Genomic DNA, 16,422 nt, shown 5'->3' on the forward strand with positions numbered 1-16,422 from the left:
GTCTCCTAGCTGTTTGGTCCCTTTGCCTGCTCTTCTCTGCCTCACTCCTCTGACCTGGGGTCAGAGGCACCTCATATGCCTACTATTATGAGACAGGCAGACACCTAAGCAGATGGACTCTAGCAACCAGAAGTGTCTGAAATGCTCTCTAAGTGTTTTGTGTGCACAATGGTGATAACAGAGCTGCTTTTATGCCAGCTTCTCCAGGTAGTCGTGTCCTTCTTGGACAGGTTTCAACCACCAGAGGAGTGTGTCCCTCCACTATTAGTCCCATGGCACACCAGCTCAATTAGTTTGTTATATTCATTTTTTTAATACACTAATGAAGAAAAAAGAAATGGGTAGTTGACCTAATATAAAATATAGGAGTTTCGCTTTGATACTTCAATGTCTGTAACTGATTCATCATTGACATTTGTGATGTTCATAATGTGTGAGTACATGCGTGTGCCTAGTGGGTGTAGTGAGATGAGTGTGCCTTTTGAGTTTCAACACCCTGTGGCCAGTGGGGGTCTTAATCCTGCCTAAAATGAATTTGAGAACAGGGTCTGAAAGAATGCTGGTCACCAATCTGCTCTTTCCTCACTGGTGGCTACTTCATAAGTTACTGAAAAACCCCATTTAATGAAAAAGGCTTAGGATTAGGAGGTGAAGAAAAATGAAAACGTCTGTACACACTATTCTTTTTTGACTCTGACTGTAATGTTTTCCCAAGATGCTTTTGTTTTTCTCTACTCTTCCACACTCTGAAAAATCCACTTTCTGTTACTATATGTATGTCTAATTTAGTATTTGTAAGAAAGTTCTTCTATATAAACACCATCTACAAACAGAGGTGTGACCAGAACATCATGTGTGGGTGGGCATTTGGCTTGTCTGGGGGGGCAAAAAATATCCATCCATCCCCATTTTTATAGGGGGGTCAAATAATAATAACAACATAGTTTTATATAACATATAAAAGCAAAAATTGTGGCATAAATCATAACCTATTGTTCAATAAAATTAACAGAGGCAATGGGACTTGTATTATTATTTTTTGTGAACAAATATAGAACTACATCTACAAAGTAAATATCAATAAAGTCAAATGTATACAACATATGAGAGCAAGAACAGAAATGTGGCTTATTGTAGTCATGGGAGGCTATATAACATCAGTTTCCAGTGTTTAACCTGGATATTATCTACAGGACCAGTCTGCGGTTACTCTTGGCAAATTCTGAAATAAATTCATTCATGTCTAGATGTTCTGTGATGTTTTTCTCATGTGCCAGAATGACTAAATTTCTTTTCCTTGAATGCAGCATTGTTCGGCGGAGTGGAGTGAGAATGCGGTTCAAAGTAGAGAAAGAGCTTTCGCATGCAGCTGAAGACACACCAATGATGAGTGCTGTGATGCAGACATGACTCTGACGTGCGGGATACTAGACGCATGTTTGTGGAAGCCGCCACCATCTTTTTCTAGAGATTTTTTCCAATTAGTGTAGCCGTGTTTGGTGAATATGTCCTCGCGATATGAATTGGAAACACTAAATTTGCGACAGGCAAAGCAAAAGCTGCCATCACGGACAACATAATATTCAAGCCATGGTCGAGACTGATACCAGCTTGCACTAAAACATCTGAGTGTCTTTCCGATTGCGCGCTTGGGATAATTAATTTAAACGGGCTGGGATGGGCTATCCATATTTAAGTCAGACTGGACTGTATATTTTGTTGAATGCAGAGGTTTGGAGTACCCGACACGGGCACAGAGCTGGAGGATTGTGTAGGCTTATCTACATCTTTTGGAATTTCAGTTCCCGACGTGGGTGCGCTGTGCTCCATGTTGGTAGCAGCGGTGCTGGTCTCAACCGTGGAGCCAGCAGCTTGCGGCGGAACAGAGGTTGAAGATGTCTGCTTTTTAATAAGCCACTTAAGCATAGCCTTTGGTGTTACCAACCAGAAAATAAAAGAAGAATGGAACGTATACGCTGTTTTAATTAAAGAATGCGGTCAACAGGTTCAAAACGTGCTGCAAAACGTGCTGCAAAATGTGCGGCGAAGTGAACTGTGAGCAGCACGGTGCCAGTCTAGTGAAGGAGGCACTGACGGATATGCCCCAAATTCAAACTGGCCGATTGGAAAGCAACTCAGTTTTGAAAATCAAATGTTATTCTTCTCCAGAGTTTTCATTGGACAGACAGAGCATTTCGCAGGGGGGGCACAGTTTGTCTCTGGGGGGGCAATGCCCACCCCAGCCCCCCCGTGGTAACGCCACTGGCTACAAAGGCCTCCATATGATAAAATGTGTGATCCCACTCTCTCATTTACTTTGGAACCACATGCTGTACAAAATGTTATGAATTTTATATTGTAATGACACTTTGGACACATTAAGGTTAGGGTTCGGGTTAGGGTTATGTAACTTTGTTACAAGCTCTTTTAGCTTTTCTGTATGTGACACTGGGAATGGACCCACCACATGAAGTGCATTCTTTTCCACCTTCTACTGAATAACATTATTTTGTGCTTATAGTGCAGACAATAACCACCATAAAGTATGATCTAGCCTTAATGAATTCCTTTTTTCCATAGCACTGACTTGAGTCCCACCACCCCAAACGTCCCCTGCCCAAATGTCGAAGAAATTGAAAGCATCATTGCTTCTCCAGGCCTTACACTTGAAATCTGAAAATGTTTGAGATATTAAGGGAAACATTAATTTAATAAATCCAAGTATTTATATGTACTTTTGGCAAGTGGATGGGAGATGACATTAGTTGTGGGTGACATGCATTGACCACTTCATCCTGAAAATGTCCATTTGTCCCAGAATCCTGGAAATGTCCCCCCATATGTGCAATACGAAAACAATATTACAGAATCTTTGCCAATTTACCAAATATGAATTTCATTCTAGAGGGAAATGAAAACGAACCCCACACTAATAGAAGGAGACCATGCAGTCTATGAACCAAAGGCCTCCTAATCAGCATTTAAACATCTGACCTAAGTGATGTGCAGCAGGAAATGCTGTTAAACCACAATGCCACACCAATTGTAATATGTTTCACAGGGTATGATAAAAACTCTTCTTATTCTAATCTTAACAGTGAATTTCTCTTTGAGAGTGTTAATTCCAAGTGCTGATTGCTTTATTTTAATTATTTAAAAAATCTGATAATTGATTATTTTCCTCTATTTATGTGTTGTGACCTGAATTTTATATATCGTAGCTATGTGCACTGACCCTACAATTCTGAAAGAGTTACCATAATCAGAAGTGAGCAGGAATACATTTATTATAGGAAGCTATTAAAAGTGACATAAGTATCAATAGAATTACATTCAAACCTAGGATGTAATCTTAAATGGTATTTCTCTGCATTATTCAAAGTGAGACACCAACTGCCTTTCTATTAAATTGATTAATTGAAAGTAAGCAATTGGCTATATAAAAAAAATCATTCATTAAAATAAAACAAGATACAAAATTATTTTTATGTCTCCTAGAAGAGCATCAAAACTGACCCCTTTCTAGAGGCCTGGAACAGCCCCATTATTCCTATTGGGTACTCTTCTTGTTTCATTCAATGGGTTGTTTCATGTTTGTTGTAATCTATAATCTAACACATTATTTTTTTTCCTAAACTGCTTTTTTTAATATCGTTAGATGATTTCCTAATACATTTTAAAAGAACTTGAAGTCCTTAAAGGAATATTTCACCGAAAACTAATACATTTTATGTTTCTTATCCCATATTATTTGTAGAGATTTTTTAATCTCTTGTTTTCATACAGAATGGAGAGGAAAAAGTTTATGATACAATAGAAGCTGATGGTGACCAATACTGTATAACAGAAAACAATATGAAAAATGGCCATGGAAAAAAGAAAAAAAAAATCTCAAAACATATGCCTGTCCTCCTCATTCATTGGTCAAGAGTCTTGGCTTCAATTCAAAAAGTCATTCCCATGAGGCTTTAGGTTTCCTGTTTTTGATGCATGCAGATAGTTCCGAGAAATATATTTAAAACGATTTTTTAACAAAAAAAGCACGTGTTGTGCACGTTTTGAGCATACACCTGGACAACCGACATGTGGACTATGCAGAATGTGTAACGAGAGACTTTTTCCCCTTTTCCTATGGATGTTTTTCACATTGCTTACCACTGAACAGCCTTGGTCACTATTGGCTTCTATTATATCATAAAAAATATTTTGTCTCAGTTCTGTGTGAAAAGATGAGATTAAACATCTTTCTCAGTCATCATTATAAAGAAAATATCATTTTTGAATGGAATATTCCTTTAATAACCAACCCCTTTAACAACCAATTAACTAGTTATTGACTATCTAAAACAATTATTTGCACACCTTCCCAGTCTTCAAAAAACAAAGCATTAAAGTGACTGATTAAAAAAAAATGAAAATCTTGTTTTGCTGAACTGTACATTTTAAAATCACATTTCAATCGATAGAGAGGAAAGACAAATGCACTCACATTTGGTGCTGCTGGAGCTTTTTCTCCTGCTGTGTCGTCTTTTTCTTCTACTCATTCTTGTTTATTTTTAATAGTCTTGTTGATTTTCAATCTGTGCTTAAAGAAAGAGATATTTAAGGGTCAAATAAAAATTATTAGTTTATGCTTTTAGTTTTTGAATATTCTTTTTCTGAAATGTATTCTGACCAACCTTAAATTATACTTTTTATACTTAGCGGTTTAATGGCACAAACAATAGGTTCCATGTGTAACAAAAATTTACCACCACTTTCAGACTGCCTTTTCTATTACAAGCTCATTGAGAACTCAAACCTATTTTAGCATCATCAGGATCACCTTGGATGGAATGTCAAACCATGAAGTGACACATTCACAAGGGGCAGGCTTAGATCTGTGAATTAGCCTGCAGTAACATGAGTGTCGTTTGGATGTGGATAGAAAACCAACATGAACATTAAGAGTTTTTTTTTCTTTACTTTATACATATCTAGAATAGGAAACATCACAGGGAGAGTATGTTAGAGAAGTGGAAGTCTATTGGTATCTACAACCTTACTGGTTACTGTCACAACGAAAATTGTGACAGGACATTTACACTGTCATGGTACATGTGTTATGATCTGGCTTTGGTACTTTTTCTGACTTTTATGTTACTTCTTTTCCATATTTCTTTTTACTGCTAAGCATTTCATTATCTACTGAGTTCATTTCTTCTGTTAGTTTTTTGGGATTCTGATGTTTTAAGGGTTGAAAAATATTTTGCCACTGTTGAGTAATTCGGGCAATCCTGGTGTCCAACATGGTGTGAGCAAAGTGGTTCAGTGGAGCGATAATAATGTTCTTAAGATTAACATTAAAAAAAGAAGAGATTGAATCACCATCTGACACTCACAAAGTGTTTATTGTTATCCATAATGAAAAAATTAAGCAGGTATGTTCATATAAATATTTGAATGTAATGAGGACATGTTATCCAGGAAAGATCACATCGAATTTGTCTGGAAAAAGACAAAGCAAAGGATTTATTTATTCGGGGCAAGTAGACAGATTTTTTTTGTTAATTTTTACTTATTTGATTATGAGTGTTTTACAGTATTGTAACACTATATAGTTGTCCTGGCTCAGCAGGAAACAGAAATAACTAAGTTTTTGAGACAAACTGGGAGATATTTGCAAAGTGACCAAAACCCAGATGTGAGGCAAAAAAGTGAAAAATCAAACATGAAGACATGAAGATTAATTAGCAAAGAGAGATTTTTATGTGATTTAAGGATTAATCCGCAGATCAGATAAAGCTTGGTGCAATCACTGACTTTTTTTGTGGAAGAGCTTGCAGTCACGACCCCAGAGACTACACCCTATAAACTCTGGTAGAAGTGTTCGTCAATTACCATAATATCAACACTGCTCCACCAGAGAAGTATATGTTCAAAGACTGTTGGCCAATCCCCAGAGAAACTTTATGAATCATCCTATCATTGTAACATTTTAAGCCTGGTAAATAACATTGTCTCTGATCCTAACCATTTCCTGAACAGTGAATATAACTTGTTACCATCAAATCAAATATATAGAGTTTCATGATTTAGTAGGGATGGACTGAGCAACTCCTTTGTGCATCAGCCAATCCTTAAACTAAATATGGAACTTAACTCCAGTTCAAATGTACATTAAATATTGTGTCTTGTGATTGTAAATGTCATGTAAATGTATTTTTTTTTATTTAATTTGAGTTATTTGGGCAGTGCTGCAAGAAAAATTTTTATAATCACAATGCAATTTCTTTTTTGCCTGGATGCCATCTATTGTGTGGTTTTGTTGTAGTGGTTGCTGTGTGTGATGTTCAGAATCATGCTATGCATGGCATGTGGAATCAAGGGTATAAAGGTCAGTTCCAACAACTTGTTGGTATCTGAGATTAGAAAATAATTTTTTCTTTTGTTCCCCCCAGTCTACTAATGCTGTAACAACTTTATTATTGACAAGAACTCCTATCGTAAGTAATTTCTTAAAGGCCATTTGTCTGCCTAGGCTCGTTTTCCCAATACTGATGGAGTAATTTTTTTTCTTTAGACTCCCCACACCAATTTAATTCTCCCTTATGTACTTTTCCATCTTTGCTTAGGAACACTATTATATCATACATATTGTTGTACACATCTGATGCAACTCAGTCTTTTGCTTTTGTAGATCTTTAACCTTCTTCTGCAATTCCTTCATATTCCAATGAACATGTCTCATCTCACAGTCACTCATATTTTTTGGATGTGAGATTTTATGATTGCCTGTGCAAGACAAGATTGCATGACCAGAAGCTGAAACATTATCAAAAGCTAAGCCTAGATTCTTTAATGAAAAGTCTGTCATATGTTTCTCCAAAGTTGAGCGTTGTAAACAAAAATCAAAAAATCAAGACAAAAGTCAGAGAACAAAGTATTCTATTAAACCAGAAAATCAAACAAAAAAAAGCATACCAAAGAGGAAATTTTGTTACCAAATCGAAGATTCCAGGAAGTGTATGGATCTAACTTTCATACCCTTGATCCCACGTGACATGTGTACCATAACCCCATACACCACCCATAGCAACCACTACAACAAAACTGCATAAAATGGCAGCAACCATGAAAAAACAAAATGGGAGAAATTAACAGAAATTAACTCAGTGGATACAAGAACCCACAAAACAAAAAGAAATATCAAAAAGAAGTGAAAATAAAACAAGAAAAAATAATTAAGGAAGCAGATCATGACAACATTTACCCTAGAACAGGGGTAGGCAACGTCGGTCCTGGTGAGCCGCAGTATGTGCAGGTTTTTGCTCCAACCCAGTTCCTTAACAAGAACTCAATTATTGCTGATGAAGCACATATTGCTTAAGTGACATTTTGATGCTTCATTTTAGTGGTCTCGCTTGTTAAGGTTCTCCAACCTTAACTGCTTATTTCAATCTTAAACTGCTGCATTCAGTGTTTTTATTGCTCCTTATTAGCAATAAGATGTAAAAGACAAAGCAGCCAGCAGTTCTCCAGCTAGCTTTTTTCCAATTACATCTGTGTGTGTTCATCATGCACGGTTTGATTTAATAAAACACTTAATAGAAAAATGTGACAGACTGAAAATGATCTGTTTTAGGCTTCAAATCATTTGGATGATATCCTTGGAAAGGAAAAAAATCTACGATATAAAAGCCTTACATTGCACAGACTAACAAGCCATAAAATTAAATAAGGTCTGAGATTGGCAATGATTGGTTTCTAATTAAGCAATTGGGTTGGAATGAAAACCTGTAGCCACTGCGGCTCACCAGGACCGACGTTGCCTACCCCTGCCCTAGAATTATTAATTTGAGCTGTTCTCAGAGCTCATTGGCACTCATAGGCAGTGCCACAATACTTGTTCTTACAACAAAGAGTCATAGTTTAAGAGGGCACTTTTATTAGGGTGATAGAGGACTGCAGTGAGTGTGAGTGGCTACAGTGATTTCTGTTTAAAAAATCATTGACATTAACTGGACTACTTGCCAGTTTGTATCTTTATTGTGCCAATTTAGAAATGCACGACAAGGCTGATTTACATTTTAAAGGAATTTAACAAGATTGATTTACCTGTACGTTTAAAAATTCTTGAGTTGTTGATCAGTTTCTGGGTAATGAGTGCAGAAGCAGAAATAACAATGAAGTAGCTGCTCCTGTTATTTGCATCTTTGTGTGCTCTTTAAACAACACCTTTTTGAAAATAGTCATACTGCCTTCTTGTGAAACTCCTCATGTGATTAACTTGCCTTTTCCTGCTCTCATTTTGAAGTTAGAAAAACAATTCAATGCAAAGTTTTTATTTTTTTTTAATAGAGTTCAATAAACAGGCATTTGTTTTTCATTTTCATTTTTTTCATCTCTAAATTGTATCCAAATAATGACAACTAAAAAACAGAGAACACTGGCACTAAATGCTAAAGAGAAGCAGCTCTTTCAATAACATTTTCACTTGTGAAATCATTTACAAATAAATATCACAGAAAATCTCACGATCTGTTGATTGTTTCCAATAAAAGACCAGTATTATTGTTATTCTTTAATGACATAATAAAGTCCAATACAGTGCATGCTTAATTAAGGTAGGAGATTCAATTTTAAAATGTCTTGGTTAGAACAAAGACTCGCACACACAGTGGCTCTCCATGGAGTTAAGTAGCCCAGGTACATCAATGATGGGGAATTGTGGACATTTTGTTCCTAGAAAATGGACAGTTGTCATTATCCAGAACGGGAAAACTGACATCGGTAGGGGCAAGTTGCATTTGTGAGAAAGAAATTTTACAAACAGGAGAAATGCTGAAAGATGGAACTGACTTGAGTTAGGTGATGAGAATGACAAATATGTGGCTCAGATCTTTGTGTAGCACACAGGTTTATGAAACACTGCATTGCATCCGTGCGAAACATGGTGTCTAAAATTTACTAGTACATATTACCTAAATACTTGACCTCTTTAGCATTTAACATTAGGGCAAGGGCTATGCACACAACGAAAGTAGTGGTCAATTCATTAATGTAGATATTAAACAGAATTAGACACTGACTCCAGTACTGTCATACTCACCAATAGTAGTGATAGGTGAAATTCACTAAAATGCAGCAAATATTTTCTGGTAACCTTGTTTGCCAAGTATTTTTCTAGAAATTCACCATACAGCTGGGTTAGGTGAACAGTTTTTTCCAAGCACCTCAGGATGCTTTGGGAGGCCAGCGTGACATCACAAAGCACTAGCAGATTGTTGTTCACATGGCCATAGATGGGTCCCAAGCGCAAGAGCCCATCCCTTTCCACCGAAGTGCTTGACAGTGTTGTGTAATATTTTTACCGGTCTCAAACCATACTCATCTCTTTCACTTGTGGTGGTTTCAACCTCCAGGGCTCTTCGACTGCTGTATGTGGTCGTTAATGAAGTTAAAAAGTTTAATATGGGCCCCAAAGCCATAAAGGTTGAGAAACACTTCCAAATTTCCATCCTGCATGCATTTAAAAAAATAAACAAAAAGTTTGCAGTATTATGAATGCTGCCACTATATAAATAACATTGATCACTGTGTGCCAGTACCACATGGCTAATTTTTGTGCAACAACTCAAATCAAGCCTTAAAGGAGCCCTCTTCCTCCTCTCATCAGAAACACAGGACATGCTGTGAAATAATTAAAACAAAAGTTGTATTACTATTTACAGGGAGCTTCTTTCTTCTTAATGGAAGAAGAAAGTGTGAGGAAAACAAAAAAGATGTTTCTGCTGTGCCCAGAGCAGTGACTCCAAACAATGGAACTATCTACTCCCTTACCGCGCTTCAATGTGTGCCGCAAGAACTCTGCTAGTTTGTTGCCATTTTTTTTTTTATTTTGTTTGTGGTATTTGTTCTGTCTGCCTCTTTGTTGTTTGAGGCGTATTGGCGCAGTGATTAACACCGCTGCCTCATGGCTCAGGTCACATTTTTGGACACAATAATCGTTCAAGCATAGTTGCCAGACTTTTCTCTACCCCTCAGGGACACTTAAAAAAAATTTCACCATTATAACTGACTCAGAACTTCCTCCTTCCCCATTGACTTCAACGCAGTTCACAGAGTTCGCGAACACTACCATGATTTCTCCAAACTCGAAGCAACGTGAATTCCAAGGGGTTCATTCATCACTACTCACCAACTCAGTCTCAAAAACATGCATCTTGGGTTATTGATTTTATACTGATCTTTTATACATAATCATTTAGTAGTGTTATAGACTTACCCCCTGCTGTCACATTCACGAAATCTGAGAAATACTGTAGCTCTGCAAAAGTGTATTAAAAACTTATTTGTGTTAACAAAAAATGCAAAAGCACCTAAATTGTTATATCTGTCTATCTGTTTGTGTATCCGTCTTGTTGGTCTGTCCACATGAAATAACTCGGCTCCCAGTTGATCAATTTTAGTCCAGAGACCTTTCTCTTCTCTCTTCACCCATTTCATGGGACGCTGTTGTCTCCAAAGTAAGGTTCTGTTCTAGAAATCCAAACTATCAGCGCACCCAGTTAAGAATTCTACAAAGACTTTATCAGCATTTGATGGTCCTCGCTGCTGATATATTCCCTTGGTTTACATGACACTTTTCTGCACATGTTCTGGCACTGTTCTCCTACCTTTTCCTTTTGGACACACATTTGTCACCAACTGTCTTCTTTTCTTTCTTCTAGTATTCCTGTATTGGCTCAATTCTTTTTTCTTTTAGACCTTTCCATGCTTCTGCTTCAACCCCCTGAACACATCGTGGATTAATGGTGCGTACAGTAATGTAATTGAAATCTGTTCTGCTGTTGTTCAATTGTGTAAGTTTTTTTATTGCTTTCATCTTTTATTTATATCTCTTGGCACAGGTTGGGTGAGAGGATGGGAGAAGGAGGTTTGGATTCTTTTGTATTGGATGGTTGTTTATTGTTTATATCCTGTCATTTTGTCTTTATTTAGTAAAAAGTTGAACATTTTGTTGACATTTTATACACATATTCTTCAAGGATGTTTATTAGAAAAATGTAAATTTCATTTAGATATCTCAAATTGAGTGGGGAGTACACATTTTTTGAAATTTCTAAAACTCCCATTTTAAAAAACACTGGCAAATTTTCAAAATTGTATGTCTTTGAAAACATGAAATATTCTGTGCAACCTCAGTTTCTGTTCAACTTACTCTTTCAAATTTACTTTGAGAGATGTTATTTCAAGTTGTGTCTTTTCATATTTTACAAGTGCAATTGCTGCTTCTGATGGCAAAACAAATCATCAATGCAAGTTACTGAAACCCCTGAGGGCAACTATAACTCTTCATCGGGTACTTACTTTAAAAAAATTAACTTTAAAATATGGACTACAATTAGACAAAGACCTTACGCGGTCAACAACTAATATTAGTACATCAATCAATTTAATTTTTATATTCCTTGAGTTGAAATCTGGTGTCTATGAAAGAAACTTCAGTCAACACAAGTCTATTTGGGTTCAGTTTTTCAGTACACAATATTGTTAAATGATATTAAAATCATGTATTATGTGTGCTCAACTAATGCATCTAATTAAATTCTATCATCACTGTTTTTGAATAAAATTATTTAATAAACTTAAATGTGCTATTTCTGTCTTTGATAAAAAAAATAAACTGAAGCCTAAAATGGTCCAGCTTTCATAACAGTCAACAAAGAACTCAAATACAAACAAATGCTATGCAAGTATACATGTTCTAAATTATTACAATTTAAAAAGGTAGCAAATATTTTTAAGTGGTATTTTATTAGTGTTTAAGAAATATTTAGTGTAAGAATGTGTGAGTCATTCTGAACACTGGCATCTTCAACCACGCAACTTTGGATCTAATGGCATGTTCCATTTGTGGACACAGAAAGGTGGACCTGCTGTATTCAAATGGTAAGGCCTTTAAATGTAAACCTGTGGTACATCTGGACAGGTCAAGTGGGTAATGGTTAGCACTACTGCTTTACAGCTTCACTTTGGGATTTGAAGCCTGTCAAGGCAGCATCAAGTGCTAGACAGGAACAAAACTAATGGGGGCTTCTGGTTTGTCACATTTTCCTAAGAAACCATAATTTTCCTGAACAACAGTATAAAACACCATCTACCAATGAAGAAACAGAATGTATTTCATTGTTTGTTTAAATGCTATTTTTCATACTTGGTGATCTTTAGGTCCTACTGGATGTAAGCTTGGCACAGAAAAGCTTATACTGTGCACTTCTGAAACATTTCAAAATGTGTTGTAACAAAGGAAAAACTATCAGTGGTTAACATAACTCTTCAATTTTAAATTTTTAACTGTTAACAAAACTAAATTAAAAAACGATATTCACAAACCTGGATACAGAGAGAAAATAACAGTGAACAGAATGCAATAATGAAACCCATCTTGGCTGGAGGACAAAGTCTCAAAAAGCCATTAGAAGGCTTAGTCAATATCAAAATGGTTACTAAACAGATGAACATGATGAATAAATGAATAAAGATTTCTATTTAACCTTAATTTAAAAAGATTATTTAATTACAAAAGCTAGAGGTACAACTTCCATGAAACTTTTATTTTTAGAAACACCAGGGGCCTCATGTATAAACGGTGTGTATGCACAAAAATGTTGCATACACCCGTTTCCACGTTCACATTGTGATGTAGAAAAAACCACACACATTTTCACGGCAGCACACCCTCCCTTGCATACACACGTTTCTGCTCGGTTTGGCAAACTGGAGGCACCAGGCATCAAAGCAGTGCTACTGTTCCTGTGTGGTTTCCCTTTCTTTTGTGGATTCACATTTATGACGCAGCTTTATCAAATACACTAAAATTGACCGCATATTGTTTAAATTTAAGGTACCTGATTGTAATCAACCTGTAACAATATAATGGGGGGAATGCCCAAGCTATTCCAAATACCACAGATGCTTTAACGTTGCTACTCTCAATGCACCACTCAAGAGTATTTTAACCCATTGTATTTGAATGTGGAATCACAGCACGACAGCAGCTGATCAGAAAGCTCTATGGTGGGTTGTGTTGAAACCATACAGGATCATCAGGATACAGCTTCAGGCCCTGGAGGGCATTTATAACACACGCTTAGCCTTTCCTGTACGGACCTCGAGGCTCAGAAACAGCTTCATCCCAAGAACTACTGACACACTCAATCAGTCCATCAAGTGCTCCTGGTAGTACTGTTTGCACGTATAATTTCTATTACCTCACTGTAAACTTGCACTGCAGCTGTAATATTGCACAACCTGAGCCACTTCATGAACCATTTGTATTATCTCCACAATATGTACATGTATATTGTACTTATGCTTTAATACTGTATATTTTTCATTGTTTTTATTGTATTATTACTATTACTATTTTACTATTTAATAGGAAAATAAGCTTATTGAGGATTTGCATATTGAATCTCATTATACCATACGATGACAATAAAGGAATTTAATTCAATTCAATAGAAGAGAGCCTGTATTTACAGATGATAATCCCTGGCTTCTAAGTCGATTTAGATTTCTAAGAGCAATCCTTGTTGAGCTCTGTGCTGTTAAAATACCAGGATGTGTATACTTGAAATCATTTTTGAGATGAAACGCATTAAAGTATATGATGGCTAGATTGATGGAATAATTAAACATGTATTACGAAGATTTTTCAATATTCTTTAAAAGTTATGGAGAATTGGCTTTCTATGCTTATAGTTGGTTTGACATTTATTACAGAGCTTATATTGTGGCGATTGGTTACGTGGAGAAAGAAAAAGGAAGGACAGGAACTGAGGTTGGTATGTTTGACAGAGACAGTGCTGCTGCAATAAATTATTTAATCGAGGGTCGTGCACATCTTAGCAAGTATCTTGCAAGGATGCAGAGACAATCCCTGGATGGGGCGCCAGCTCATCGCTACCAGTGTGCCACCGTTGTCCCATGTTTAATATGTGCTTTAATGCATTTCATCATGAAAATGATATCAAGTATATACCTTAGTATTCTAAAATTTTCAGAGAGCTGTAATATCATGAATGTAATATATTCTGCGTGGAAAAGAGTGCCTGTGCGTTCCTGTCTATATGAAAGAGAAAGCCCATTTAAGAAGCATGTAGTGATTCACAAACATAGAACACATAAAATATGAAGCATTTAACATGCTACTTTAGTCACGATGGGATTTGAGAAACTGTAGAAAATTAAAAATCAATTTCAAGATAAAGTTTACAATATTCCACTTTAATGACTAAATAAACTACAAGATTAAAGTGGAAATTTCGAGATTAAAGTTAACATTTCAACCTCTTTTTCTTCACTGTGTCCCTATTTTTTCTTTTCTCTGTACCCTAATACACTTCCATATGACAAGCAGACGGTGGGCTCAGATGTTCTCCGCCACTCTGTATCACTCGATAAACTTCCTTTTGTTGTTTATACCAGTACTTAAGCCAACAAATAGTACATTTTTCTTTGCCTCCACTTCACATTCACTGAAACTCTTCTTTTTTCCACGTGCTGTTGCCATTGTCTTTTCATCAAATGCTGAACCTAAGGGGATATTTATATTGATTTGTATATTCAAAGGGTTGTAATTCTGGGAGGAGTCAGGGTGGAGCGGCAGGTGCGTGCACGTGTGTTACATTTCATGCTGACTGGGATTTATGGAGCAGAAGTGTGTGGAAGTTGGCTTATGCATGGTTTTGTGCATCTGAAGCAGCCCAACAAGCTTGCCCACCCTTTTCACCTAGATTGTCCAAAATAGCATCAGTTTGAGATATGAAGGTCCCTACAGTCCTGCACTCCACCACATCACTTGGGAATTTATTCAGTATGTCTGTGGTTCTTTTTGTGAAGAAAAACTTTTAAACATATGCGTGGAATATGGTCATATATTAATGGTGTAAATTACATATATATAAGATTTATTTAGTTAATGTATTGACAAATAAAGAAGTAACACAGAACTTTGCAACTGGAACATAGTAATTAACAGATGCTCTTTTAGTTGAGCACTCAAACACTGCTGTTTGGGGATGCAAGCCATACATTTACTAGCATAAAAGTTATTTCCTTCCATCCCCTACTCTCACTACTTCTATATTATCCTCACTCCCCATTACATCTTCTTTATTCCCACTTTTCTCCTTCTACCACACTTTCTTCTGCCAGCTCCCTTTCCTACCCTTCTCTCCTCTCTACAGTAATTAACCAACCATGACACCTCTACTAAAAGATGTCTGATGCAGCCAGCTAACCTCCAGTTGTTATCCTATGCTAAATCCCTAAACGTTTAGCTTCAAGACGTCACAGTATAAATGGATGATGACTTATCTACAGTATATGGAATTAGATGATGCGAATACCAAAAATGGCTTGGAGCCTATGCATCAGGATAAACTATCACACTGTAATGAACAATAGCTAGATTACAGGTCAGAAAATCATAAACAAACAAAGAAAAAAACAAATAAATAAATACACACAATTTACATAAAGCATTTTTTATAATATAAATCATATTCAGGGATTATTTATTAACATCACCTAACCTTAAAACAGAACAGTAAAATATCGCACATCTACTACACTGTACATCATTTCTTTTCATGTTTGTCTCAGTCAAAAATATGTGCCCTTGGTAAATCAATTCATGCAATTGACTTCATGTAATAATATTGTAATGTCATTGAATATATTCTGTTTTAAGCATATAGGATAATGCATACATATTATAAAATGCCAAAACCTACAGTGACAATGTTCCATTTAATAATAATGATGTATCAGTAAAATGAACTTAAAATCATATTAAAAGAAAGATGAAAGTAGAAAGAAACACCATTTACCTTTAGCAATACCTGAGGCTCCTGTTCCATTAACCAGCAGAGGACTAGCACACTTGACAATAAGGCTTATGTGACTATCTGTTACAGTGAAGACACAGCACTGTTTAGCTGACTTTGTCTGCTCCACTTCTTAATGTTGCTATTTTTGATCTAAATCTCCGAAGCTGATTATTAGATGTAATCCTGCCTAGCACTACTGCTGTACTACCTGTTGCTAAAAAGAAATTTTAGATTTTTATTCAGACATCTATTTAGAGCTAAACATTTCAATGCAAAAAAAGAATTTTTAAACCACATAACTGAGGGAGGTGCAGTCTCAGAAAAATGCTCAGAATAATTAGACATGAATTCAGTCAAAGACGTGGGGCACAGCAGAAAACGTTACAACATGACAACTTTGTCACATTGAGATACAAAAAAATAATTTGATTCATTTGGGATTGTGCGCAAAATATATGTTTATATTTGCTTTATCTGACCAGTTTGCTTCAATTTTATATCATCTTCAACAAATTCTAATCAAGATAGATTAAATACTTCA

At 36.1% G+C, this 16,422-nt stretch overlaps 1 protein-coding gene across 1 annotated transcript in view; it reads right to left on the minus strand.

Moving 5' to 3' along the window:
• Positions 1-16,010, minus strand: part of pdzph1 (PDZ and pleckstrin homology domains 1) — a 69,313-nt gene extending 53,303 nt beyond the window's left edge. The window contains exons 1-2 of the mRNA XM_051929471.1: positions 15,882-16,010; positions 4,490-4,580 (exon numbers count right to left, since the gene is read on the minus strand). Of these exons, the coding sequence (XP_051785431.1) occupies positions 4,490-4,544 (55 nt within the window). The 5' untranslated portion in view covers positions 4,545-4,580; positions 15,882-16,010. The remainder of the gene's footprint in view (positions 1-4,489; positions 4,581-15,881) is intronic.
• Positions 16,011-16,422: the final 412 nt, after the last annotated feature.

Source organism: Erpetoichthys calabaricus, chromosome 7, assembly GCF_900747795.2.
Source record: "Erpetoichthys calabaricus chromosome 7, fErpCal1.3, whole genome shotgun sequence".
Classification (NCBI taxonomy): domain Eukaryota; kingdom Metazoa; phylum Chordata; class Cladistia; order Polypteriformes; family Polypteridae; genus Erpetoichthys; species Erpetoichthys calabaricus.